At 44.0% G+C, this 25,779-nt stretch overlaps 7 protein-coding genes across 8 annotated transcripts; 3 read left to right on the top strand and 4 right to left on the bottom strand.

Moving 5' to 3' along the window:
- Positions 1-116: 116 nt before the first annotated feature.
- Positions 117-5,052, top strand: LOC135350116 (ATP-dependent DNA helicase Q5-like). 2 transcript variants are annotated; one of them, XM_064548833.1, is made up of 17 exons: positions 117-285; positions 336-922; positions 1,018-1,213; positions 1,354-1,465; positions 1,531-1,638; positions 1,696-1,753; positions 1,813-1,910; positions 1,969-2,017; positions 2,131-2,303; positions 2,477-2,630; positions 2,687-2,717; positions 2,817-2,878; positions 2,940-3,104; positions 3,379-3,665; positions 3,715-3,838; positions 4,354-4,587; positions 4,796-5,052. In XM_064548833.1, exons 1-17 carry the CDS (start codon positions 183-185, stop codon positions 4,973-4,975), a joined length of 2,721 nt encoding a protein of 906 aa, XP_064404903.1. In that variant the 5' UTR covers positions 117-182; the 3' UTR covers positions 4,976-5,052. The 2 variants fall into 2 exon arrangements, with proteins under 2 accessions (XP_064404903.1, XP_064404904.1); XM_064548834.1 differs by lacking the exons at positions 4,354-4,587; positions 4,796-5,052 and having other exon boundaries at positions 3,732-4,337.
- Positions 5,053-5,056: 4 nt separating this feature from the next.
- Positions 5,057-6,844, bottom strand: LOC135350150 (uncharacterized). Its single transcript, XM_064548880.1, has 6 exons — positions 6,660-6,844; positions 6,451-6,597; positions 6,153-6,293; positions 6,016-6,095; positions 5,776-5,839; positions 5,057-5,714 (listed from the first exon to the last, which is right to left on the bottom strand). Exons 1-6 carry the CDS (start codon positions 6,795-6,797, stop codon positions 5,181-5,183), a joined length of 1,104 nt encoding a protein of 367 aa, XP_064404950.1. The 5' UTR covers positions 6,798-6,844; the 3' UTR covers positions 5,057-5,180.
- LOC135350186 (transcriptional regulator ATRX-like) lies at positions 6,845-16,396 on the top strand. The gene is made up of 17 exons (XM_064548918.1): positions 6,845-7,034; positions 7,280-7,314; positions 7,537-7,650; positions 7,708-8,863; positions 9,116-10,021; positions 10,074-11,600; positions 11,709-11,870; positions 11,985-12,119; positions 12,387-12,564; positions 12,729-12,866; positions 13,067-13,590; positions 13,655-13,933; positions 14,125-14,408; positions 14,481-14,658; positions 14,851-15,018; positions 15,334-15,503; positions 15,592-16,396. The coding sequence occupies exons 1-17, from the start codon at positions 6,951-6,953 to the stop codon at positions 16,304-16,306; spliced, it is 6,753 nt and encodes a 2,250-aa protein (XP_064404988.1). The 5' UTR covers positions 6,845-6,950; the 3' UTR covers positions 16,307-16,396.
- Positions 16,397-16,401: 5 nt separating this feature from the next.
- On the bottom strand, positions 16,402-18,286 carry LOC135350136 (cytochrome P450 4F6-like). Its single transcript, XM_064548859.1, has one exon. It carries the CDS (start codon positions 18,052-18,054, stop codon positions 16,531-16,533), a length of 1,524 nt encoding a protein of 507 aa, XP_064404929.1. The 5' UTR covers positions 18,055-18,286; the 3' UTR covers positions 16,402-16,530.
- Positions 18,287-19,219: 933 nt separating this feature from the next.
- LOC135350127 (calnexin-like) lies at positions 19,220-23,398 on the bottom strand. The gene is made up of 16 exons (XM_064548845.1): positions 23,241-23,398; positions 22,933-23,186; positions 22,730-22,797; positions 22,581-22,660; positions 22,372-22,453; positions 21,985-22,174; positions 21,698-21,851; positions 21,318-21,508; positions 21,062-21,174; positions 20,601-20,782; positions 20,296-20,347; positions 20,075-20,194; positions 19,892-20,020; positions 19,566-19,781; positions 19,481-19,500; positions 19,220-19,433 (listed from the first exon to the last, which is right to left on the bottom strand). Exons 2-16 carry the CDS (start codon positions 23,138-23,140, stop codon positions 19,403-19,405), a joined length of 1,836 nt encoding a protein of 611 aa, XP_064404915.1. The 5' UTR covers positions 23,141-23,186; positions 23,241-23,398; the 3' UTR covers positions 19,220-19,402.
- Positions 23,397-24,073, top strand: LOC135350184 (uncharacterized). Its single transcript, XM_064548916.1, has 2 exons — positions 23,397-23,580; positions 23,793-24,073. Exons 1-2 carry the CDS (start codon positions 23,458-23,460, stop codon positions 24,009-24,011), a joined length of 342 nt encoding a protein of 113 aa, XP_064404986.1. The 5' UTR covers positions 23,397-23,457; the 3' UTR covers positions 24,012-24,073.
- Positions 24,032-25,743, bottom strand: LOC135350146 (glutaredoxin domain-containing cysteine-rich protein CG12206-like). Its single transcript, XM_064548876.1, has 4 exons — positions 25,457-25,743; positions 25,074-25,310; positions 24,956-25,021; positions 24,032-24,899 (listed from the first exon to the last, which is right to left on the bottom strand). The coding sequence occupies exons 1-4, from the start codon at positions 25,673-25,675 to the stop codon at positions 24,138-24,140; spliced, it is 1,284 nt and encodes a 427-aa protein (XP_064404946.1). The 5' UTR covers positions 25,676-25,743; the 3' UTR covers positions 24,032-24,137.
- Positions 25,744-25,779: the final 36 nt, after the last annotated feature.

Raw genomic sequence — 25,779 nt, forward strand, 5'->3', positions numbered from 1 at the left:
TGAGACAACTTTACTTTTAATTCCTTTCTTAGTCGACCCTTTTCTTTGTCAGTAAAGATCGTCTAACTAGTTGCTCAATAATAGTCATTCACTCCATATGGTAAAGGTCATTAACATAAATAATTATAAAATGAACATCATGAGGAGATCAAGACAAGGCTTGATAAAAGAGCACTAACAGGATGAACAGTGAGGGCAAACTCCTGGAGAAGTTGGCCTCTAGTTTTAGCTACTCGTCATTTAAATCTGATGTTCAGAGAAGAGCAATACTGACCATTTTTGAGGGTAGGTAGATCAATGTCTATATTGCCATTTTATAATATTTCATATTCTAGGGGCCAGGAATGTGTTTGTCTCCATGCCCACTGGCTCAGGGAAGTCACTATGCTACCAACTACCAGCCCTGCTCTCTAAAGGAATCACATTGGTACTATCACCACTCATAGCGTTGATTGAAGATCAGGTTGTACAACTGAAACAGAAAGGAATCAGTGCCGACTCGCTTAACTCTAAAACTAACGCGGCTGACCGCAAGAGAATCATGACTGATTTATCGAGCAAGGCACCCAGTATCAAACTCCTGTATGTCACTCCAGAGATGGTTGCAACTAAGAGTTTCCGTGGTTTCCTGGAGTCACTCCACAAGTTTGGGAAGATAGCCCGAGTGGCGGTGGATGAGGCTCACTGTGTGTCCGAGTGGGGACATGACTTTAGACCAGACTACCTCAAATTGGGCAATCTACGAAGGGAATTTCCCCTTGTTCCCTTCATTGCCCTCACGGCCACTGCTACTGGGCATGTGCAGAGGGACGTGCTCCAATCCCTGGACATGTCTCCCGTGGAGATGTTCAAGGCCAGCTGTTTCCGTCCGAACCTCTTCTATGATGTCATGTGCAAGGAAGTCATTAAAGACCCTTTGAAGGTGAGACTACCAACACAACTGGATGGCAGTACTGAAATTGGATACCTACATGTATAATTTTATACTTTTATGACATTTTTCGCATGTTTTCTTAGGATCTTCGTGATTTTGCATCGGCTGCCCTGAGTCTTGATCATACCCCCAGACCCTCGGCCTCCACCGGACAACACCTCCCTCCCTCTGGTGGACACACGGGCTGTGGGATAGTCTACTGTCGTACACGTGACGGCTGTAACTCACTGGCCGGTAGACTCTCCAACAAGGGCATCAAGGCAAAGGCCTATCACGCTGGTGAGGATGTACATATAGATTGCTAAAAGATAGTGTGTGGGCATGAGTCTCTTATCATGTGATTTTGGTCGTATCCCCAAAGTTCAGTGCAGTAGGCGTCTAAGTTATTTTATGTACATGTATCTATGTACTTATAACAGGCCTGAAGGGCAACTTACGGTCTGAGGTACAATCCCAGTGGATGAGTGGGGAGGTCCCTGTGATTGTGGCCACCATCAGCTTCGGTATGGGTGTGGACAAGGCCAATGTCAGGTGAGTAGTGTACTGCTACGTACCGTTCATCAGTAGTGAAAGTTTTTGTATATTTGTGCTCTCAGATTTGTTGCTCACTGGACCCTACCCAAGTCCATGGAGGCGTACTATCAGGAGTCAGGTCGGGCAGGCAGGGATGGGCAGCTGTCCAACTGTCGTATCTATTACTCAAGGTGAAATCCTCTACTAGCGTTTGTCCCCGATAATATCCATTGATGATCATGTTTTAGGTTCGATCGTGATGATCTCGTGTTTTTGCTAAAGAAGGAGGCCAGTAAGAAATCAAAGGTATGATTGCAGTACTAGTAGACAGTGTATGTGTATGAGCTCTCTCCATTTTTTCTCAGAAAGCCAAACACTACTCGGGATCCCAGGGTGGAGGTACCGTCAAGGAAGCCACTCAAAAGAGTTTCGAGTCACTCGTTAAGTACTGCGAAGAAGCAAGGTGCTTTGTGTGTTATTCACTGACTGTGGTTTCACTGTGTTTGTCAACCTCATTGTAGATGCAGACACTGTGTGATTGCAGAGTATTTCGGTGACCCAAAACCGAACGTAAGCCTTGTACTAATATTCATGCGTACTATAAATACAGTGCCATATTTGGTACAATCAATAGCTTCCTGTAGCGACAGATGATTCATACTGATAGTCTCCATGATTCACAGTGCAACAAGATGTGTGACTATTGCAAGTGTCCTGCTGGAGTGAAGCAGCTGGTGAAGTCACTACAGCTGTGTGCAGGCAAGTCAGGAGGTCTCGGCTCTCGTGTTGGAGACTCCTCTAAAGCTGGACATCCAGTCCCCTCTCTTTATGGTGGTGGTCGTTTTGGATATAAGAAGTGAGTGGCGTATAAAAGTATGGGAGCTTAGTCTCCTGGAAAAGATTAATTGACATACTAACTATTTTCAATATTAATACTTGTGCGATGATAGTCAAAACATCAAGTGAACACTTGACAGACAACCACATGTGTACTGTATGCTTGGCAACTGTATCATGCCTTGTGTGTAGTGACATGGACAATGGTAGTGACAGTGGTGGGTCATCAGATCAGAGTGGCAGTGACGAAGATGGGCACCAAAGAAAGAGGAGAAGACCGGCCAATGAGTCGCTGGGACTATTTGAGAATGACTTCTTTCAGGAAGAGTTCAAAAAAAGAAGAAGAGTGAGTTTGATTCACATATGTCACTTTGTGTATGTAATATTTATTATTACTCTTAGGTGAGCCACAAGAAAGATATCCAACGCCCAGGTAATGTCCTGTGTGCATGTGATCTGTGTGCATGTGATCTGTGTGCATGTGATCTGTGTGCATGTGATCTGTGTGTCACATGTTATATCACTCACACAGGCCCTGACTGTAAACTGATAGAGGCAAGCAACTTCACTCGAATCCCCAACCTTACTCTAAAGGTGAATATAATATCACTCTGTAATTCCAAATCCAACGTCCGTCCCCTGTTCTGTTTTACAGGTGAGAGAGCACTGCCTTGACATGGTGAGGAAGGCCCTAGAAGAGAATGCACTGGCCATGAGAGCCCCAGTCTGTGATGAGGAGGAGAGGGCACAGGGTTTGGAGCACTCAGTGTTCACCTCCTGTAGGCTACCCCAAGCCTACAAACTAGCCATTCACAAAAAGGCAAGCTACTTTTGTATATATGCTTAAGTGGTGCCTATTATAATCTTTAACCGTGTAAACTAGGCCTAACGGTTATTTTTTTCTAGGCGTGGTTGTTTTTGTCTAGAGGTGGTTAGTACCAACCGCCCCCACCAGTGTGGGCACATGTTATGTTGTTTTTGCTCTGTCCTTGTGTATCCTCGGACTACCCATAACTTGAGTTTATATCGTGTCGTATGCATTCTGAAACTCTTATATAAATATGTGATATTACTAACCAACATTATATCAACAGACTTCTGAAGTGAATCAGTACACCAAAACACAGCGCCTGTATTCTAACTTTGAAGCTGATTCAACTAAAGCATCCCCTTTAAAAGACAGTGAACCACATACTAGTGGTTTTGTGAAAGCATCAGATCTGGTCAGTAAAAACAGCATCATATTGCAAGAAGCTTCTCTCTTGACGTCTCCAAGAAAGTCATTTTTGACCTCTAAGCCCACCACCAAACGACCTGTTGTGTCGCCGAGCAAACTTAAGAAAACTGTTTGTAGCTCAAAGATCACAAGCTTCTTTAACGAGTGAGTCTAGCTGTCTGTATTGCTTATCACATGTACATGTACTCTGAAGGATAACTGAACCTCCAGCTACTGTTGACAGCACGGGGCCAGTGGGGTCAGTGGTGGATAACGTGGACAGCACAGGGTCAGTGGGGTCAGTGGTGGCTGCTGTGACTCCCTTCTCTCCAGCTAAAGTGAGAACTTGTCTGAGGTTTATATAGCCTCGGTCCCAGGCCGCTCTTCCCTTGTGAAGGAGGCTAAGGTTTATATTGCCTCGATCCCAGGCCGCTCTTCCCTTGTGAAGGAGGCTAAGGTTTATATAGCCTCGGTCCCAGGCCGCTCTTCCCTTGTGAAGGAGGCTAAGGTTTATATAGCCTCGATCCCAGGCCGCTCTTCCCTTGTGAAGGAGGCTAAGGTTTATATAGCCTCGGTCCCAGGCCGCTCTTCCCTTGTGAAGGAGGCTAAGGTTTATATAGCCTCGGTCCCAGGCCGCTCTTCCCTTGTGAAGGAGGCTAAGGTTTATATTGCCTCGATCCCAGGCCGCTCTTCCCTTGTGAAGGAGGCTAAGGTTTATATAGCCTCGGTCCCAGGCCGCTCTTCCCTTGTGAAGGAGGCTAAGGTTTATATAGCCTCGGTCCCAGGCCGCTCTTCCCTTGTGAAGGAGGCTAAGGTTTATATTGCTACTTCTATAATGATATCACTCGTGCAGGTTGTTGCTTCTAAGAACAGTTTGCTGGGTTTGGACGAACCCTCACCCACACTGGCCACCACCTCCACCCACTCCACACCCACACCCACACGGGTCACCACCTCCACCCACTCCACACGCCTCAAGGCATCAAGTGCAGGTGTTTCCATGGCTCCTACAAGACGTAAAGCTATTGCTGATTCTGTGGTTCGAGTGCTCACACCGTTTTATAAGAAAGGGAAGATCTCATCTAAAGTAAGCCTTCAGTGTATGAGCAGTGTACGCTAGAGTACGTGTACATGCGTGTAGATCTACATACTGTACAGCTTCATTGTGAGGCTGATGTTACCTAATGTTTCAACCTCTGTGTTTGCAAGAACATTTGGCCCTAGCTTGTTATGTACGCTATTAGTAAATGCATGACAATCATTATTTTTATGATGATGCCATTTTATTACTGCAGGAAATTTTTAAGAAATTTGCCAAAAGGATGTCAGAGTATTTGCTGACCACTGCCGACCACACCCATGAGAGTGGTTACCATGACGTTGTCTCACCAATCATTCAGAAGTACTTTAACACATTCAAACAATTTTCATCCAGTGACGATCTCTCAAAATTAGACAAGTTTTTGTCATCTTGATCAATTATAACTAATATTATATCATAATCAAATCATTCCAAATCATGCATTTAATATAATTATAATTAATTGTATAATCAGTTGTCAATTGGGAAATTGTTTATCAATGATGTTATTAAAATGTGTTATAAAAGTCAATTCGATTGTGAATAATAGGAAAGTGATCTCAGTTAGGAGTAAATATTATCATACGCACACAGTTTAGTTATGAGAATGTCTGACTGATGCTGGAGAGTATGGTGGACCAGGCACAGGTGGCTATAGGGGCGGAGTAGGAGAACCGCCTCCTCCCTCTTGTACAATGCCGGAGAGCTCTGCTCCTCACAAACAACAGACACACCTCCTTCACTTCTGTATTTGTCCGTGCGAGTGCCTCAAAATGACTGACAATCTTATCCAGCGAGTTGGCATGGGAGACTAGGTTCACTGTAGCGTGACTCTTGTCAGCACCTTGTACAGTAATGTGGCCAGTGCCCTCGATGGGGTTAGGGGCAGTATGCTCAAGTGTTGTTATATTGAGGGTTTCTAATTTATCTGTTTCATTGGCTAGGTACTTGATATGCTCTTTGAAAAATTCCAAATATTGGCTCGAAATCTTGGCGAGTAATTCTGGAGGACGATCCCAATATTGTGATGTGCAGTTTGAGACTTTCATTTTCTCTACTAGCCAATGTAAGATGGACATCTTAGTGGTTGTGTAACTGCTCTCCCCCTCGATCAAAGACTGGAGAATGAGATCCTGCAGTAGCAATTATTCGAGCGCTGATCAGATGCATGTATGTATGCTACACACAACTTACCGTAGCTCCATCCGTGGTTGACAGTACATCTAGCTGCTTACATAAACTGCTGAGTGTGCCTTTCCTACATAAGTACAGCACATCATTAGATAGACCTTTCAAAGCGCTAGAATTGCATTTTTCAAATACACAGTTATGAGCATTCTGATGTTAGCTATCAGAATCCCATGTGTTGGGAAAAATCACACAATTGTGTTAATTATGTAAAATAAGTACACCAACTATAAGCCTTTTACTCACATCTGTAAGCACTCGAGTAAGGAGATAGAATCACAGGGTAGAGCTTGTAGCTGGTTACCCTCTGCCTCTGGTGGAACAACCTGCAAGGAAATACATTGGGAAGGAGTAGTAAAACCAATCGCAGCTCTCTTGCTCACCTTAGGTATATCATTAGTCTGAATGGTGGAGGTCTCCTCACAGAGAGCCTTCCTTAGTGGCTCTGCATATCTCTTGCCCTTCAGTCTGCACAGAACCTTCTCCTTCAGCTGCTGAGGCAACCTGGGATTGCCAACTAGTGCCTGGGGGCCAAATTAACAATAATATCCACAACAGGTTTTCTTTTAATGCCATTGCCAAATCTGATAATTATACTATTTGTTGATGCCAAAAGTCAATAATTCTGCCAAGTTTGTATTTGGCTGCCAATTTGTTTATGTTGTACTAGTGCAGGCGTACCTTTGAGAGATAGTCTGAGCTATGCTGGAAAGTATCATAGTTCAATTCCATTGCTCCGATCTTCCATCCGTTACTCCGACCCAGCTCCTTCAGTTTCTGATCCACCTTCGCCACCATCGACTGTCTTTTGGAGATACGAACAAGGGCCTGTATCAATATAAATGACATATGACAACAAATTAAAAGCCCATGGACATGCATGGATATACCCTGTCAAAGTAGTCTGCCCAGTGGATGGCTCTGTCCAGGTCCTCCTCTTCCCACCTGTCCACCTCAGGCAAGCTGCACTTCCTCAAAATGCCACAGTACAGCTTGACATTCTCAAAGAGTGCCTCCATCCTGTCCATTGTTGTTACGATGGTAGAGTTCCGAGGGGATTTCCCATTTTAATACTGTTCCACGTGCAGTTGTAGAGGGAAAATACAAGACAACATTGTACTTCCTTTAATAAGTTACTAAATAGATTAGCCAGCTCTCTCATGCTCAGCTCTAGCATTGTGATGGCTCAGATGGACCAGCTCGATCAGTTGGTGGCCAGCTTCAAGGAGCTGAAGGAGCAGTTGCTCACTGTCTGTGAGGAACATGTGAGATTGATATTGAGTAGATGTATAGACTCTACTATACTATTATTAAAGTACTAGCCTAGCCATGACTTGAAGCCAGTGTGAAGTGGAGGTCCAGTAGTTGTTGTATTATTAAATTCATACACAGACTGTAGGCCTAGGCAGCAGTAGTATAAAGGGGAGTATAGTAATGATATTCATATAAAATTAAAAATGGTATTATTCACTGTAGTCATATAATATGGTAATGTATGTAACTCCCCCAGGATCAGGAGCGGCCTCGGTCTAACAGGACTCGCGGGTACGTGAATAACGGTTACCCATCAATGGATGGTTGCTCCATACGTAGATACTGGGAAAGGAATTTTATTTTCATTTTCCTGCATCTACGGTTGCTCTAATGTATTGAAATGTTTCACGCGGTACACACACACACTTTGCATTACATGGTGAAGTATTAATTTTTGTGATTCTTATTCCGTTGTATTTGCCGTCAATTTTACTGGTGTGTGTTTGCTCTCAGGATGCTGATGATGATGGGAAGAAGTCGTCGAGCGAGGAATCGACTGTCACCACAAGTTCGCACAAAACTGACTAAGATAGTGAAGAACGTCGACGACATCTTACCGGATTTAATGTAAGTTTGATAATTCAATATGCTCTGCACGTACGTATCAATTTGGGCTTTCCACAGGATCACTCAATCGCACCCAGAACCTCCGATGGACGCAGAGGTAATAGAGGAGCAACCCCACAACACGTGTCAGGTGTACATCATTGGACCCCCGGGGGCAGAGCCACGGACCTTATCTGATGATACTGAGTCTGACACTCGCTGCGAGAAACAACAGTCAATGGTATACCAAAGAAACTCTGCTAGTATTACATTGGGACCATACGTTGCCACTGACAAACTCACTCAGATAAAGATGAAGGATTCTCCTCTGTCGACGTGTGAGATTTTCCTGAAACCCCTCAAAGATGGGCAGGGCAGTGTACGGTACACTCGTGCAAAAGAGAGGGCGTGTCTGGGTCAAGGGTCATCTGGCGTCACTTATCGGGAGCAATCCTCGGAGATCGATGTAGAGTCAACTTCAGACAATGACGACGAGTTCTATTCACCAGATGACGATGATAAGGAATATTCAGATGAGAGGATAAGAACGACGTATCCGACCACCTCAGCCCATGGCCACAAGCTCTCCCACAACAGTGATTCAATAATATCTGGCAAGAGAAGTGATAGTTCGAGTTCATCCTATAAATCGGCTCAAGAGTCGCTTGACGAACTAAAAAGTGAAACCGAAAACAAACTATCTGCATCATCAGTTCCAAACAGTCCTACTCCTTACCAATCTGTTGGTATCCACCATCTTAACGGAAGCTCTCCTGAGAGCACCATTGAAGTCCATCAAGCTATTGGTACAGCTGTCATTGAAAGCCGTTGTTCCACAGTAGTGGATGATCCAAACAGCTCGAGACAATGGCCACAGCAAGACTATGAAATGGACAGTAGAACAGATAGTGAGGAAACTCCACCCCAAAGCCCACTTGTGTCAAGCACCTCATCGAACAAAGTATCTCCTAAACCTTCTGGAATTTTTGTTGTTTTAGAGGACCTGCAAAACTCGTTTGCTAAGAAGAAGAAGAAGAATTTCCTGGACGGTTCGACAAGGGATCTGCGATCTAGCAGTACTGACGTAACAAAGCTCACTGTCTCTGTTTCTGTCCCTCAACGTACACCTGTTTTGAAAATTGAGAAACTGTCCCTTGATGTATTAAAGCGACTAAGTAGTCCCAAGAAAGAGCCAGTCTCCCTCTCCCCAGCCTCATCTACCTTCAACTCACATGTAAGTCAATATTCCTCATTAACATTAATTATTTCCTCATACAATCTTTCTCCTCTCTGCCCTTTTTTTTCCACACTACTGTCTGCCCCCCACTGCGGTAATTGTATCATGCACACTTTACACCATTAGGCTGTCGTACACACCAGGCAACTTTCAGGCCTACAACTGTTATAAGGAACGTATTGCCTCTGCGTATGATACAATCATTATGTACATTTACTGATGTTGCACATTTCCTACTTTACTGTGTAGAGACACAACCATAACGATCCATCTGAGACTGAGCACACTGATGATGAAAAAGCCCCTTTTCTAGAAGATCAAGAATCTCGGCGAGTAAAGCGTGAAAGACATTCACGCAGCTCCTGGTCGGATTTTGAAGAAGATATTCTGTTGAGATCGCCACACTCGAATAGGCCCTTAGAGAAGGACGTGCCGGTGAGCTCTCTACCGGAACCACCAGATGCCTCCTTTCTCCTTTCAGACACTGAGCTACCCAACGACAAAGGCTCCGTATCCAAGGAGGACAATAGTGACCACTTATCTCCCAGCATCTTCCCTAAAAAGCCACCCAGCACACCTCCTGCAAGAAAGTCAAGGAAACCAAACCAACACTCAAAGGAATCTGGCAGGTCAAAGCGGTGTGCTAGTCCTCCTAGTACACCTCACTGGGCCAATAAAACTTCTCAACGTCAACTGTTTGACTCTGAAGATGACTTTGACATGGCAATCTCTCACCCACCTCCTTTCAAGAGCTGTACACCCTCACAGAAACTCAAAACTCCCAAACGAAGAAAAGTCCTTAAGGTACCCTCTGACGATGAAGCAGGCTGCAGCAACCATAGCAACGAATCAAAGCCTCCTACACTCAAGACAGAACGGTCATCATCTCTCTCCTCTCACAGTCGAGATGTCAGCAAAGATGCAGATACAGATGATGGTTCTAATAGTGTCAATAATGAGCCAAGAGGTGATGCACAAGCTCTTAACAATGACAAAACTGTGAATGCTGACTCAGGCACCAGATTCACCGACAAGAAAGAAGCAAAGAATAAAAAACTTCCGAAAAAGATTCCATGCTGTGCCTGTGGTCTATTGGTATTCTGGAGAACAAAGCCTCTACACAAGCATCCGAGACTGGATGGTCTAGTGTGTGGAGTAAGTGAGAAATTTGACGTCTGATTGTATGCTAATTTTTTCTCTCTTCTAGAATTGCCTAACTACGATAATGGAGGGAGAGTTCACTGTCAGTGATGGCCACGAGGAGTACTGTACTCTGTGTGGGGATGGTGGAGACATTTTGATGTGTGGTTCCTGTATTAGAAGTAACTGTAAGGGTTGTGTGGAGAGGGTATCTGGTACAGAGTTTCTCAACAACTTGCTGGAAGATGATGATCAGGAATTTACTTGTTACTGTTGCGACCCCTTACCTATGGAACCACATGGACGGATTATGCAGCTTTATCTCTCCCGCAAACAGTCTAAAGCGAAGCACATTAACTCTGCGATGAAGAAGAAGGTTTTCAAGACCCCAGAGCATGTTTCTGACTCGGAGGAAGGCATAACCGCAGTGGAAAAGTCTAAGTCAGCCAAGAAAGAGGCAGAAGGAGAGAGTATGCAAGCTGAGAAGAAATCTGCAGCAAAGCATCAAAGAAGTTGTTCACCAAACTCTATAGCCAGCAATGACTTCAGTGATAGTGAAGCGGACTCTCCGGATGTAGATACCGATGATATAGACCTGTCAGACTCAAGTGTTTTTGGCAAAGATAAGAAACGAAAGCTCAAACGGAAGAGGCACAGCAGCAGTGAAGCCAATGCACAGCAGCCAATAAAAACTGACACCAAGAATGCCGAAGGATCAAGCAAGAGTGTCGCATTTACTAGGAAGAAGCGGCGATACATTAAAAGATTTAAACTGGACGGTAGTGACTTTGAATGCGGGAGTGATGAGTCATCCAACAATAGTGATATGAAGATTTCAAATCCTAGCAAGATGCCAAAAAAGAAAGTTGTATCTCCAAGCTCATCAATGGACGAGTTAAACCTCCATACTGGCTGCGTCAAGAGAAGTAAACTGGCTGACATGCTCTCATCCGGAGATGATAGTGATCAGGTGAACATGGACGATAACGCGCTGACAGTGAGCATGGGGGAAAGTACAGAGAATGACCACTGCTTCAGACCCTCCACCCCAGACAAGGGCCCCTTTAGCCCCGTCACCTATCTCACTCCGAGCAGCAAAATGAAAATCTCCTCCGAATCGTCTGACAATGAATTTCAAGTTGTCCGACCAAAATCAAAAAAGAGACGCGTATTGAGCAGACTGAGTTCAAAGTCTACCACTGACTATGATTCCTCTTCTTCAGAGAAAAGGGTAAAAGGTCATGGTTCAACTGAGGATCCTACTGATCTCTCGCGTGTTGGTCCTAGACTTAGGAAGAAAGACTCTCGAAAGTTCCTATCCGACTCTGATTTTACTGATAGTGAGAAAGAAGTAAAGAAAGGCACTGGTGATAAGGGGAAATCCCCTGAGGAGCAGTCGACACCTGGGAAAAAGCGGAAAGCTATTCGCAAACTAATAGACGACTCTAAACTTGACGAAAAGACCAAGCTGGCAGATCAGAGAGAGAGTGAGAGGCTGAGCAGGCTGAAGAAAAAGAAGAAGACCAGCAGTCAGTCTGAGCTTGAGGGTGAGCAACTGGTGCTGGAGGTGGACAATACCACCAAGAATCCTAAAGTGAGTACAATGCGGGGCATGTAATGATAGATTATAATTCTGTATTTGTATATCAATTATTCGTACAACTCTTTAAATTTTAGTGCACTCGTTTTTGTTGTTGCCCAGATCTCAGTCTGTTCTGAGATTGTCCCGTCCCTAAAGCCTCACCAGAAGGAGGGCATCAAGTTCCTCTATGATTCTTGTGTGGAGTCTCTGGCACTGTTTAAGGACGGTCAACGCAACGGTGCCATTCTAGCTCATTGCATGGGACTGGGAAAGACTCTGCAGGTACACAAGCCGGCATAACATGTAACCGTTTAAAAAATTTACCTTGAATTTACCGTGTACATTTAATTTACCTTGAGGTGTGGCTGAAGTTAATTTTTTTTAATATATTTCCAGCTAATAGCATTCATCGATGCTCTGCTGTGCTGTGAAGAGAGCAAAGTGCATCGAGTGATCATCCTCTCCCCCGTCAACACCCTCTATAACTGGTTGAACGAGTTTGACAGGTGGCTCCCCAACAGAAACTACGGAGTGAGTGTATGGGCTGGAAAATTATTGCAACAGTGTATTCTAGATTGGGGTCATTATTTTTGGCCTATTATCATCTTCTAGTATTGATTAATATTACCATGTTTGGAAAATTGACACTGTATATATAGAACTGAACTATGAACACATGTACGTGTTAGTTGCACTAATAATATTGGGGCTGTCATGTCACCCACAACACACACACACACACACACACACACACACACACACACACACACACACACACACACACACACACACACACAGCTGAGCTATATTATGAACATGCCAAGCCTTGATGCTCGACTGAGGAAACTAAAGCGTTGGTTCCAGCACGGAGGAGTCATGCTCATTGGCTATGACATGTTCAGGAATCTGGCAATGGCCAAGAACGTGAGGAAGAAAAAATCGAGAGAAGACCTGACCAAGTACCTGGTTGACCCTGGTAAGTGAGTTAGAAATGGTAAACATTTTGTGATATGCTTGAACCATATCTGTATTATTGTATTATATAAAAGTGCTAAAAAGCTTCAAAAAGTGGTGCTAATTCTAGTTCTGGCTTTCTTGGATTTTGTGTAAATCACATGACTTGTTATCGCCCACCTACAGGTGCAGACATAATAGTGTGTGACGAAGGTCATGTGATGAGGAATTCCAAGTCGAATCTCTCGGTGATTCTGGGGCAGGTGAAAACGTTGTGTAGGATTGTCCTCACTGGCACTCCTCTGCAGAACAACCTCATGGAGTGTGAGCTGATTTGTGTCTAGCTAGCTGCTACGTTTGGTCAAAGTGGTAATAATAGCTAGGAGATAAATACGAGGAGAAAAATCTGTCTAGTAACCGGTTACCTGTGTTGTGCATATACGCACATATAGTTTGTAACACGCATGTAGTGCTACAGACTTACTCAGTTACTGTAAATACATCATCCCTCTTTGTCTATGCAGATTACACAATGGTCAACTTTGTGAAACCCAATCTTCTTGGTACTCCACGAGAATTTCGGAATCGGTTTGTCAATCCCATCAAGAATGGTCAATGTAGAGACTCACAACCGAGCGACATCCGGCAGATGAAACTCAGGGCCCATGTTTTACATCGCAAGGTCAGTGGGTGTGTCCAACGCAAGGACTATCGAGTCCTCTCTGTAGCCATCCCCCCTAAACAAGAGTACGTCATCTCGTTTCATCTCACCGATATTCAAGATCAGCTCTACCGGTTCTATCTCGATCAGTTTCGAGGGAATTGCGGAGCCACTGATCTATTCTCAACGTTCTCCAACCTAGCCAAGGTGTGGAATCACCCGTGGGTTCTCCGACTGTCCGAAGAGCGGGAAAACGAGAAGGCAGAGCGGAAAGGGTTACTCGTGAGTGATGATGACGATGATGACGAAGGCTCCTCGCTTGACGGGTTTATAGTCTCCGGCAGCGATGAGGAGGACACAAAGAAAAAGAAGAGAAAGGTATCGCATGTAAGTCAGTAAGCTACACGGTGTGGTATGTTATTATTCTCTTCTATATATTGCACACTATCAGAAACGCAAGAAGCGTGGTGTCTCTTCCTCTAGTAGCTCGAGGACCAGTCGAGAACCGTCACTCCCCCAGCCCTACAACTCTAGGCCAATCATCATCATCTCCAGTGGCAGTGGCAGTGACGACGATGACCTCCCCCCTTTGCTAATCACCAAGACCGAGCCAGGGACAACGGTTAAGACTGAGCCTGGGGGTATTATTGACATGAACGGGGCCGGTCCCAGTAACCCCGGTGGTCGAGGAGGTGTGGTCAAAGCTGTCACGGATAATTCCTCGAAAATTGTTAGTATATATTTATTCTTGGGTGTCGAGAAGGCTTAAAGTAGTACATATTCATTTTCTATCCCACGGCATTATGATGCATGTACATGTATTGTAACAACCACCTTTACCTATTACATGCACAAGCCTATGTTCCGGGTCACAGATAAGCCTTGGTATGCTAACTATAATAGTATCTGAAATTCGTGCAGGGCAAGTACTGGTATGACTCTATGCTGACGGACGATGTGGAGCACAAATTAGAGGCTAGCGGGAAACTCCTGTTTCTCATGGAGCTGCTCAAACAAACAGAACAACGTGGGGAGAAGGTGATTGTGTTCAGTCAGAGTCTGCTCACACTGGACCTGATTGAGAGCTTTCTCACCGAGGGAGAGAACTGGACCCCTGGTCTCGACTATTACAGATTGGATGGGTCCACCAGTACGGACGTGAGGCAAGCGAATATGGTGGAATTCAACGATGAAAGCAACAGCAGGTAGGTTTCAATGTCATGTGTGTATTGTTTCAGATTTCTTGCTCTTGACCTTTTGTTTTGCTTCCCCTGTAGAATAAGGTTGTTCCTCATTTCGACAAGAGCTGGGTCTCTAGGTGTTAATTTGGTGGCCGCCAATCGAGTGGTGATCTTTGACGCTTGCTGGAACCCCTCTCACGATCTGCAGGCCATCTTCAGGACCTACCGCTTTGGGCAAACCAAACCTGTTTTTGTATATCGGCTCTTGGCTCTTGTAAGTTACAGTGTCACTATGTATACTTATTATGCCCATACTATTTGTCTCTAGTAGATCTAAGCATGCAGTACCTTGCCTGCTTGTTAACTATCTCCCTTTCATACAGTACTAAAAGAGTGTGTGCATGTGTTCTATTTAATACAGCCGTAAATGCATGTTTTTTTTAATTATTTGTATATTAATTCACAGGGCACTATGGAGGAGAAGATCTACGACCGGCAAGTGACAAAGGAGTCTCTCTCCAAGAGGGTAGTTGACCAGGCACAGATAGGCCGTCACTACACTGCGTCTGACCTGGCAGAGCTGTTCACGTACTCTCCCAAGCCACTTGCAGAACCTCCCTATCGAAGACCCATTGTAATCATCTGTGCATGTTCATTATTTTGTCACATCATGTACTGTACATGCTTGATTGAGTATGTACGTACTTTACTTGTACCCACTAATACTGAGCTACCCATTCCCGGTATGGTATTCCCTCATTTGATTTAATATTGCATCTACATGTACTTACATGTAGACATGTATGTAACAGTATTTGGACATAGACAATTTAGCATTCATCAGTAGGCACAGTCAGTGTGTATATTAATGTTACGTGTGTTCTTCTGAACACTGTGCATGTACATGTATAAGGGCTAAACACATTCTCTTTGCGCGCACACACCAAAGGTTGACCATGCCCTGTGCACCATTCTGGACAAGCTGCAGCCACAAAACATCAATGGCTACCACGAGCACGACTCGCTACTGGAGCACATTTTTGATGAGGAGCTGACAGAGGAGGAGAAGAAGACAGCCTGGGACACTTACAAGCAACAGACAGCTGTAGAAGCTCAGAAGTAAGTAAATTGATTTTTTTATGGCTATGGGAAAATTTACTATTATCGATCTCATGACGTATTATGTGTATGTGTTCTCTTTGTGCAGGTACAACTATGATGCTCTTGCTCTTGCTCTTAAGTCGGAGGAGGAGAGACTGAGGCTGATGGGTGGATCTACACTGGGGCAAATGCTTGGGCTCCAGGGATCTCTCCCCACTGCACAGATACCCACTCCCACCGCACAGATACCCGCCGCACAGATACCCACTCAACAAGATTTCAAGCCACGCACTCAGACAGTGATGTCTCTACCCGGAGCACATACACAAAGACCGTCTCTCCCCCTCACTGCACAGATACGCAAGCAACAAGATGCAGTCAAGCCTTACAATAACGCAATGCAATGTCTAGACACCAGTATCAGCAGTTTTCAATATTTGCTCGGAATCAATAACGCAACAAAGGATATCTTAAAGAAACAAGCATCCGGTTTCTTAAGCGTGGAGCAAGCTAGGCCAATGCTCACAAAATTTGCAACTGATCATAAAAGTCTGATCAAAAAATGTAGCGTCTCTGTAGCGGCTTGTAACAGCGCTATTGTTGCCTTTAACAAGTCGGGACTATCTCAAAACCCGGACCTTAATAAGAAGATTGGAGTTAAACGAACCCTACTCGACCAATATTATAAGGCTACTCTAGGAAACAGAGCACAAGGAGGCCAAAATGTGTCTGCGATAAACTCCATGGGTCAAAGTTCATCCTCCTCGGCAGGCTCATCATTGGCAATATCTGAACCAACTGTTAGCAGTAGCATTGACTAACATTCTCTCCACTAGTCCATTATCGTGTTATATCTAGTTAATACCCTGCCCTGCCATTCATTGATTAATGACATCATTATTATCACTTAATTGGCCGAGTGGTATAATTAATATAACTACATGTTCATAAACACATTTAAAAATTGAGTATAATTATAAACAATCTACAAATTAAAGCAGCTATAATTATACAAAATGAATGCAGATAAATTCATAATTAAATGTTATATTGCTAATTCTACAAGAACTTCGATATCACCTTTGACCTTAAAAATCCCTATGGGGTGGTATGTTAGCTTCTGATTTGGGTCGACAGTCAACTTGAATCGATTGACAATCGTAGCCACAACAACTTTCTCTTCGTTAAGTGCAAAGTTCTGTCCAATGCAGTTGCGATAGCCAGCAGAAAATGGAATATAAGCATACGGATCTCGACCCTCTGAATTCTCAGGAGTGAATCGTAGCGGATCGTACTCGTTAGGATTCTCCCACACGTCTGGATGGCGGTGATATTGGTATGATTTGACAACAGCACGGGTGCCTTTGGGGACCAGAACACCTTCAAATTCTGTGTCATCAGAGAGAACTCTAAAGAAGTCAGTGACAGGAGGGTAGAGTCTCATGGCCTCCTTGATGGCCCACTGAGTATACTTGAGCTCTTTAAGATCATCATAGTTGAGGGTGTCTCGTCCCTGAAGCACACTCCTCACCTCCTCACGCACTTTCTCCTGGGCCTCAGGATGCTTTGCTAGACAGTAGAGGGTCCAGCACATCCCACTGGTCGTCGTGTCATGGCCTTCAAACATGAACGTGTCCACTTCATCTCTAATCTCAAGGTCAGTGAGTCCCTCCCCAGTTTCATCCTCAGCCGTCAATAGAATATCGAGAAAATCCAGATATTTGTGGTGTCTCTTTGCATTCCTTAAAGCATCATCTCTGTTTTTTGTGTTTTTATCCAAACCAAGTACATTTTTACGCTCTGCAATGACATTCTCTGAGTGGGTGTGGGCCATGTCACAGTATTTCTTCATGGTTCGTCCTGTTGGTGTTTTCCAGTAATACCAGTCCATGTGATATAGTGGATTCAGGTATCTGTCCACAATCATCTCCAGAATAGTCAGTACAGCTTTCACATACTCTTGAGTGTTCCTCACATCTTGGCAGTTGCTTTTATGACTACAGGCACATTGCAGTACAATATCGAGTGACAGCATGCTGACAGTATTAAACAGTTTTACAGGTTCTTTCTGCCTCACATTTTCCTCCCATTTGCTGCAAAGCACATCCACACAAGTGCTGTATACAGGAATGTAAGATTTTAAGATTTCGTAATGGAAACCTGGAGTTAGAAGACGTCTATTTCGAGCCCATTTCTTGCCATTAGACAATAACAGTCCATCCCCTAGCCAGGGTCGAAGCAATCTATACAGAGAATCATCTTTGGGTTCTTTCAGAATCTTCTTGATTGCTGTAGGATGCATGATTTCAATCTCCATTAGAAAAGGACCAATCCATCTTTTTGTTACTTTCCACCTATTACTCTGCACCAGTCCCAGACTTATAGCATACCAATCGTGGAAGGACGCTGCGATTTGGTGAGCATTGCCCCATAGCCAGTGCTGTGGTACCCCAGGCAACAGTCGAGAGGCACACAGCTGTCTGTAGTAATGGTAGATAGTAGAAGGCAGTCTGAAGTAGAACAAGGCAACAAGGAAAAGAGCTGCAATCACTAGCAATTGCACATCCATTCTTCACTTTTCACATTCAATGTAGACACACCTACATATTTTGATTGCTGACATCATCAAAACCTAGGAACAATAGCAAAACAAAAATCTTAGTCATGCAAGAGTGAGTCAGAGCAGAGATAAATGGTCTGATCAGAGCTAGCTATGGGTTTCTATGTTATTGTTGAAATCTTAGAGACTGGTGCTTTAATGCTGATTAGTTTTGTTCTGCTGTCAAAAATACAAGTAAGTTTGAAAATAGTTAATAATTTGGGGAATCCCCAGGGGAATGTCTTGTGTTTACTCCTGGTTTTATCTGTGTGCATGTTTTCATTTATACACACACATTATAATTATGTAGGGTGGGTTATCTCTGCCTGTCTGTGAGAGTGGATACTACCTGAACCAAACCTGCACACCGTGTTCTGTTTGCTCGCAAGGCTATGGAGTGCAACACAACTGTCAGGGGTCCCAAGACACTGTCTGCATGCAGTGCACAGACGGGCAATATTCTAAATTGAGGTCTACTAACATGTACTGCACTAGTTGTACTGACTGTACAGTATTAAACAAAGCACTGATTTCTGAATGTACACTGGAGCAGGACTCTGTGTGTGGAGGCTGCAGTCTTGGCCACTTCCTTCAGATCAGCCGTGATGGCAGCATACAGTGTGCTCAGTGCTCACAGTGTCCCCCTGGCACAGAAGCAGTGAGGTGGTTTGAGTGCTCAGAGCTGCCAGAGAATCAACAATGTGCTCCTGGTAATTGCTTTAGTGAATTATGCAACCAATAGACTGCACTTGTTTAACACCTAGTGCATACCTTTAAGAATAGCTATGCATGAAGTGCAGCCATTCTCAAACCATAATTATAATTATACAGCAGTCGTTGTGCTCTCCCCTCAGGCTACATAGCAGAGACCCCAGCTGAGCCAGCAGCTACCACTCCACAGAGTCACAATGTAAACCTGGCCAACATGGGCCCAATGGTGTCAAAACTGGGAAGCAATCGAACGGTGTTCTTAGCAATCGTCACCCCTGCTGTCATTGCCACAGGGCAGCCTGTTTTCGAAATAATTGTCTCTGTTGTATCATTAGCATTCACTCTAATCACTGTTCTTGTGTTTGTCTGTGCTGTATGTTCATTTTGTAAAAAAGCCTTTAAACGTTTTAGACATACACGTACACAGCTCTCATAATTTTTATTATGCAACATTGTATTAAACGAACACAAATTAATATAATTATCCAAAATGTCTATACTATAATTATAATTATTACAATCACGTTACAGTATAAGCCGTACATGACATTTTAAGCATGTGTCTCTATAATAGAAGCAGTTATATGTCTCCTAGTAACCTCCAGCACTAATCCTCCCGTCTTGTTTTTCTCTTACGCCTGTGAAAATAGTAAATGAGCTCTATTTTATTAATTGTTTTACTTACGGTTTTTTGGTATCTTCTTGCTGCATATGATAAGAAAGAAAGGATATCATGAGGAGAAAGTAGACAAGACATCATTAAACCTCACCTTGGTAGGGGTAGCTGCTGCCTCCTCTCCTTGGTTGCCCTCATCTTGCTCTCCCTGGCTGGCCTCTCCCTGACTTGCCTCTCCGCTGGCCTCTCCTTGACTGGCCTCCTCCTGACTGGCCTCCTCCTGACTGGCCTCCTCCTGACTGGCTTCCCCTTGACTGTCCTCCCCTTGACTGCCCTCCTCTGTCTTACTGCCTTTACCCTCCTCTTCCTCCTGCAAAACAATGTGTGTGTGTGTGTTTTCATTGAAAAGATAAATAAGTGAGCATAATTATTATTGTTATAACAATGAAAAAGCTGCTATTATGGTATCGTGGCTCTTACTTCATCATCATCAGCCTGGGCTGCAAACGACTTATCCTCCTGGCTCTCTGCTGGAGTTTCCTCCTGTGGGTCATCGGGACTAGGCTCATCCGTCTTCTTTTTCCTTGCTGCCTCATCAGCTGGCTTCGGCTGTGTGTGTGCATGTGTGTGTAATTACAGACGCTAGCAGCATTGAGGACCAACCTTTGATCTGACACAGCAAGCAGCACAGAGGACAAACGGTATAACGAGAGCCACAGCATAGAGTGCCCACAAATAGGGATAGTTGTTGGCAAGCTCAACAAATGAGTCTAACCAAGAGCCCTGTACGGAAGAGAACCACAATGACATAAATATAGTATAACCATTGACAACAGTGCCACAAAAAATGGCACAGCATGGTTGTCTACTTAGTGGCAACTCACAATCGAAAATGCTCCACCATTGTGTCTCTCTTTCTCCATCTTCAATGTCCACCTTGAAACAAGAACAGCAGTACAGTAACACAAAGTCACTGACACTTTCAAACAATGAATGACCACAATGAAAAAACAACAGCTACATGTATCCACACATATTAAAGCACACTCCCATGCCACCTACATGCTTAATTTTACACTCCATATTCAACAGCTAGTACTGAGTACAATCGAACCAGTTCCTATAAAATGGTGGCAACAAAATCTCCCTGGCCCACTCAGTTCAGTCAAGTCCACGAAACTCGACTCACCCTTCTATTGCAAAGTTGTTGGCGATGGTGAGGTCACTGGTGACAATGATGTTGTCAAAGTAGATGTTCTCACTCATGGACCACAGCTCAAAGCCCACGGCTGCAATTGGGATGAGGCTAAAGAATGGAGTGTCATCTTCAAAGTAAGCAGGGTTGTCAATCTTCCTGGGAGCCCACTTGCCCTGAGGAACATACATACATACATCATAACATGAAATATAAATAAGAGTAACACAAATATGTCATGTCAGTTATCAATTTACTGCCAGAGTACTTTGTAGCAAGGCAAATAACTACTATTTACAAGTAAGAAGGTATGTATGTGCAAGGTATGTATGTATGTGCATGTCACTGTTGGGTTAGTAACAGGTACAATGGAACTAAAATGCTGAGTTATTTGGATCTTATAATGATACCAACCGCACGTGGAAACCACTATAGGAGAGTAGTTACTGGCTCACATCATACTCAGGGTTGTCAATGAGAGGTGCCTTCCACTTGCCCTTGTAGCTGGGGTTCTGGATCATGGGAGCAGACCACTCCCCACAGCCCACCTCATCACATGCCGGATTGGCTGCAACAATATCACATGATCACTCATTATCCAGATCTACCACATACCCACACGTACTGTACATGCATCAGTACACCACAGAATGTACAGTATGCAGAACAAAATCATAAAGCACACATTCCTTGAGATTAGCTAATACTCACATACAAGAGGTGCCTCCCACTCGCCGTCCTCCTCCTCGTCCCAGTCCTCAGGGGCTGTGGCCTCGGGGTCTGGGATGAGCTCTGGTCCCTCGTCCAACCAGCCCTCGGGCTTTTCAGCATCAGGATCTGGTATCTTCTGTGGAGCATCCTCGTCCCAGTCCTCTGGTTTGCTCGCCTCAGGGTCTGGTATCCTGGCAACGAGAGGGAACAAGTTGTAATGCATACATGTAAGTGCACCTACGTACATAACAGAAAACAAGATAGAAACTTATAGCTGTTACTAAAATAACATGACACATGAAGGCATTTTAAGTAGTTGGGAAATAAGGGGGGGAAACAGTCTGGTATATTTGGAGAAGAAAGAAAGGGGAAGTGCTCACTGTTCTCTCTCGTCCCAGTTGTCGGGCATCTTGTCCTCGGGATCATCAACCTCCTTGAGTGGGTTAATGGCGGGGGTGAGGTCCTCCAACAGGCTGCCCGTGAGGAAAGGCATCTGGTCCACGGTGATGTGGTACGTACCATCAGAGTGGATAACTGTGGAAATGATGTAGGGAATAAATGAATGGTGTTAAGTACACGAAAGAGGTTCTTGTTGTGGGCAATGTGATGTCATTACGGTACTGCATTCACTGAAATAACATTCAATGTATTTTGCTAATGGACTTACTGAGAGCAAACAGATGAGTTTTCTTGTCCTCAAAGAAGTCCATCTTTCCGCCTGCTTGTTTCGAGTGTTTCTCTTCCACCTCACCAGTGACTGGGTTCTTGAAGCGCACGATAAAGTGGACCTTAGAGCTCATGCCGCACTTGTCCGGGCCAAACATGATAGAGTAGGGAGTCTTGTCTCCAAACTGGGTCTGTGGGCAGGAGACAAAGAGTTATTGCCTGCACACAGTGGAACAGTACTCAAAGGTATAAGGTAAGGTGAGGTCTGAATGAGATTCATCAATAGGATAACTACATGTACAATACGTGAGTAAGAGGTGGAAATGACAATGAGAGACAATGAATAATACAAGTGCCCAATAAAGGTCATGCAGTGTCAGCAGCTCACCAAGTCCAGTCCTGAGTCAGCAGCGAGCAGCTTCACATACGCACCACCACAAGACAACCCAGTTTGGAAATTAACCTCATACCTGAACAGAGCAACAAAGTTAGCTTTCCTTTAGAGTCAACCAAATACAATATTCTATTCAAAACACTGCTACACTGTGCATTAAGTCTACATACAGCACTGTATTAAATAACAGAGCAAACTCTTACTGGACTACAAATGATTCTGTTCCTTCGAAAATAAACGGCTTGTCCAGCTTGGCAGAGATGGCATAGTGCTTGGCTTTGTCCTGTGAGAGCAAACACACAAACACGGTAATAACACTAATAGAGAAACACGAAACAGGCTGACTACTTACAGTTAGTACTAGTCCAACGTCCTCCTCCATAGCTCCCTCTGTCTTAGGTGACTGTAGCCTCCACACACCTACACACACACACACACAAGAGAAAGTGGACGATAGAAAATGAAACTTGAAAGCCAACACTTGCATAAATATATAAACATAAACTGTAATCGATGAGGGATTTGGACTTTACATGTACATTCAATTTCTCTTACCATCATATTTGGCGATATCAGCATCTGCTCCGTCTTTTGTAGCCTCTGATTTCACCCATCTCGACCACACTTCCTCTCCATCGCTGAACGACTCTGCGATGTAGACGTCTCCCTCGGGACGACTGGGAGGTTGGAACGGCTTCACATCAGGCTCTTCACACACCACAGCTGCCACCACACAAAGCACCACCACAAGACACCTCAACATGATCGATCGTATCTTATGTGTCTATGCAACTCGAGCAGCAATTGATCTAATTGTGGTATAGTGGGTTGATCAATACTACAGACACAAGTTAAGTACTCACATTTCAACAGTATGACCTGTCTAGCTCTGTAACTGTACTGCTTGCTGTTGTCAGAGGTAAGTTGTTGAGTACTATACTATACTGCTATCCCTGGCCCTATCAGTTGAAGATCTACACAACCACGTGCTCCTTGGTGGAGGATTCTAGAATGATTCACGAAGGAGGGTATTATCAAGAGTAGAAGGTCAAAGGTCTCAGGAACTAGAGCCAGAGAGAGATGAGTACTATTAGATTCCCCTCACTTTCTCCTCCCCTGTATGAGCCCAGTGATGGCAAGAAGAAGAGTGACCTTCTAGATGTTCAAGTACTAGAAGCAAAAGAGAAGGAGTACAAACAATGGGTAGGAGTGAGCTAGATCTACTCTAAAACCTCGATTTAATTAAGGCGACACGTTTAAAGACTGTGTATCTACACAAAACAAATGGTGCTAGATCTATATGGGCGAAATATCCAAATTAATGTTGCATATTTAGAGGCTTCCTTTTAACGTTTCCGACTTGTGTGATATAAATATATTAATTCATTTGTAACCTATTTTTCCCTCCACTGCAGATAGCGAGTCTTCAGGAATGCCCCTACCACTCGCCAGCTGGTGTCAAGCAAACTGACTATGATGCTGATGCTGAGATAGACATGGAGGAAGAGAGCTTGGAAGACTCTGATCTGGACGGGGACAATGACACTAGCATGTTTGATGAGAGTATGAATCCTTATGTAGATGACTTGGAATCATCTGTGCAGGACAATTCCTCTAGCAATGATGCACCTTGAACCTTCTGTACACATATCACTTCTCCATTTTTCAATTTTCATATAATAATTCTAAACCTGAACGAATTGAAAGATCAAAATAATGACATTCTATAAAAATAATAAATAAAAGTTTGTCAAAATTAATCAAAAAAGCGTTTCTGTTTCATTCTCGGCTACTTCTGCTGTGGGCAGATCATGACTTGAATCATTCTCTTCTATTATCTTGTCTGCTGTTGACTCCACCTCTTCCCCAGGCTGCTCTGTATTCTCTGTTGTAGCAGTTTCAGACTCTTGCTCTTCTATTGCTGCTGCTGATGTATGATCTTCATCTTCTATTTTGTCGTCTGCATCTTCTGAACATTCTTGAGGGTCAGAGGCTTGAGAGGGACTTTCATTAGTCAGATCCTGTTCCTTTGTATCTGCCTCATGTTCTGCTTGCCACTGCTTCTCACGTTCAGCTTCTCTGGCTATGTCTGCTACAACCCTCTGTCTGATTTCAGCCGCTCTCTTTTTTCGTTCTTTTTCTAATTTAGCTCTTTTTTTCTTCTTTTCTTTCTCTTGTTGTACTCGCTCTCTCTCTAACTGAAGCTCCTTCTCAGCCTCTAATGCCTCCCATTTAATTTTCTCTCTTTTTTCTTTCTCTTGCTTTTCTTTCTCAAGTTGTTCCTGGAGCTCTTTTTCTTTTTTCTCAGCTTCAACGGCTTCCTTTTCTTCGAGAGTAAGTGCTTGTTTAGTGGCACATGCTGGACAAGGTTCCATCCCATTCTCACTGCAGTGTGTACATCTGAGGGCCCGAAACTCTGAGGTAAAGTTATTGGCAACACTGTTCTTGCTGCCCCCACACTTTCGACAAGGAATAAACTGATATCCTGCACACGTCTGGCACTTTGCTGACGTCTCTTGACGCTATGGTTACAAAATCATTATTTTAGCAATATATACGGCGAAAATTAACAACAAACCGGAATATTGGCAATTAGTTGTCTCAGCTCTCCAGTCTCATTGAGTATCTCAAGATCAAATTTACCCTATAATTATAATGATAAAATTATAGTTTCTAGTAAACCATTATTCACTTACCCCTAAATGTTGTCCATTGATGTATACTTGAGGCACCGGGAGTTGGGCATCGTGCTCTATACCTAACCTCTCCTCCAGCTCTCGATGAAATAACTGGTGCACATAGATGTCCCTCTCTTGGACACTCACTCGCAGGTTGTGGAACACTGTGAGAATGTAGCGACACTCTTCGTATGTGTGCCGTACTCCTCGGAAACTGGTGGTGTAGACTACTATCTTGCCCTCCTCAGTATTTCTCTGTGTTAGAATATAAGAGATAATTATTGTCAACATTGAACAGTCTCTATAGCTGCAGCAGCCCCACCCCCTTTTCTTACTGCAGTATGCAAGTTGATAATTTAGCTATTATATCTCTATGCAGCTGGAACTTTACTAGGTTTTACCTTTACTAGAGCAACCTGGTTCTCGTAAGTAGCCAAGCCTGCACGCACTCTGTTCTTGATTCCTCTGAGAGTACCATCAGGACCGACTATGTCCAGCTCTTTGATCTTCTCTAGGTCAGTGAGGTCCCGGAGCCCAGCATAGCTTTCCTTGCGAGAGGATTTACCCGAGGCTTCCTGAGACTCTCTTGTTACAAAGAAGCGCTTGTTTTCTGCAGCCATTTGGATTGTTTTTTAGAATGTGGCTTGAGTGTTTATTAGCCTCGAATCCAGGCCGGATATAATCATAATGGCGGCTCCTATATCTATAATGACATTGCTATTTG

This window comes from Halichondria panicea, chromosome 16, assembly GCF_963675165.1.
Source record: "Halichondria panicea chromosome 16, odHalPani1.1, whole genome shotgun sequence".
In the NCBI taxonomy this organism is placed as follows: Eukaryota; Metazoa; Porifera; class Demospongiae; order Suberitida; family Halichondriidae; genus Halichondria; species Halichondria panicea.

What these genes read in the sequence shown, in the direction of transcription:
- LOC135350136 (XM_064548859.1), bottom strand. Translation starts at nt 18,054, where the DNA reads ATGGATGTGCAATTGCTAGTGATTGCAGCTCTTTTCCTTGTTGCCTTG.
- LOC135350150 (XM_064548880.1), bottom strand. Translation starts at nt 6,797, where the DNA reads ATGGACAGGATGGAGGCACTCTTTGAGAATGTCAAGCTGTACTGTGGC. An exon ending in GGGCAGACTACTTTGACAGG is followed by an intron (nt 6,598 to 6,659) that starts GTATATCCATGC and finishes ATATTGATACAG; the next exon opens with GCCCTTGTTCGTATCTCCAA. An exon ending in CAACCACGGATGGAGCTACG is followed by an intron (nt 5,715 to 5,775) that starts GTAAGTTGTGTG and finishes TTGCTACTGCAG; the next exon opens with GATCTCATTCTCCAGTCTTT.
- LOC135350186 (XM_064548918.1), top strand. Translation starts at nt 6,951, where the DNA reads ATGGCTCAGATGGACCAGCTCGATCAGTTGGTGGCCAGCTTCAAGGAG. An exon ending in TGGATGGTCTAGTGTGTGGA is followed by an intron (nt 10,022 to 10,073) that starts GTAAGTGAGAAA and finishes TCTCTCTTCTAG; the next exon opens with AATTGCCTAACTACGATAAT. An exon ending in TATATCGGCTCTTGGCTCTT is followed by an intron (nt 14,659 to 14,850) that starts GTAAGTTACAGT and finishes ATTAATTCACAG; the next exon opens with GGCACTATGGAGGAGAAGAT.
- LOC135350184 (XM_064548916.1), top strand. Translation starts at nt 23,458, where the DNA reads ATGAGTACTATTAGATTCCCCTCACTTTCTCCTCCCCTGTATGAGCCC. An exon ending in AGAAGGAGTACAAACAATGG is followed by an intron (nt 23,581 to 23,792) that starts GTAGGAGTGAGC and finishes CCTCCACTGCAG; the next exon opens with ATAGCGAGTCTTCAGGAATG.
- LOC135350116 (XM_064548833.1), top strand. Translation starts at nt 183, where the DNA reads ATGAACAGTGAGGGCAAACTCCTGGAGAAGTTGGCCTCTAGTTTTAGC. An exon ending in AGGCCAGTAAGAAATCAAAG is followed by an intron (nt 1,754 to 1,812) that starts GTATGATTGCAG and finishes ATTTTTTCTCAG; the next exon opens with AAAGCCAAACACTACTCGGG. An exon ending in TCCCCAACCTTACTCTAAAG is followed by an intron (nt 2,879 to 2,939) that starts GTGAATATAATA and finishes TCTGTTTTACAG; the next exon opens with GTGAGAGAGCACTGCCTTGA.
- LOC135350127 (XM_064548845.1), bottom strand. Translation starts at nt 23,140, where the DNA reads ATGTTGAGGTGTCTTGTGGTGGTGCTTTGTGTGGTGGCAGCTGTGGTG. An exon ending in ACAGAATCATTTGTAGTCCA is followed by an intron (nt 22,454 to 22,580) that starts GTAAGAGTTTGC and finishes TGCTCTGTTCAG; the next exon opens with GTATGAGGTTAATTTCCAAA. An exon ending in CAAGAAGATACCAAAAAACC is followed by an intron (nt 19,434 to 19,480) that starts GTAAGTAAAACA and finishes CTATTTTCACAG; the next exon opens with GCGTAAGAGAAAAACAAGAC.
- LOC135350146 (XM_064548876.1), bottom strand. Translation starts at nt 25,675, where the DNA reads ATGGCTGCAGAAAACAAGCGCTTCTTTGTAACAAGAGAGTCTCAGGAA. An exon ending in TCAATGGACAACATTTAGGG is followed by an intron (nt 25,022 to 25,073) that starts GTAAGTGAATAA and finishes TTATAATTATAG; the next exon opens with GGTAAATTTGATCTTGAGAT. An exon ending in AACTAATTGCCAATATTCCG is followed by an intron (nt 24,900 to 24,955) that starts GTTTGTTGTTAA and finishes TTGTAACCATAG; the next exon opens with CGTCAAGAGACGTCAGCAAA.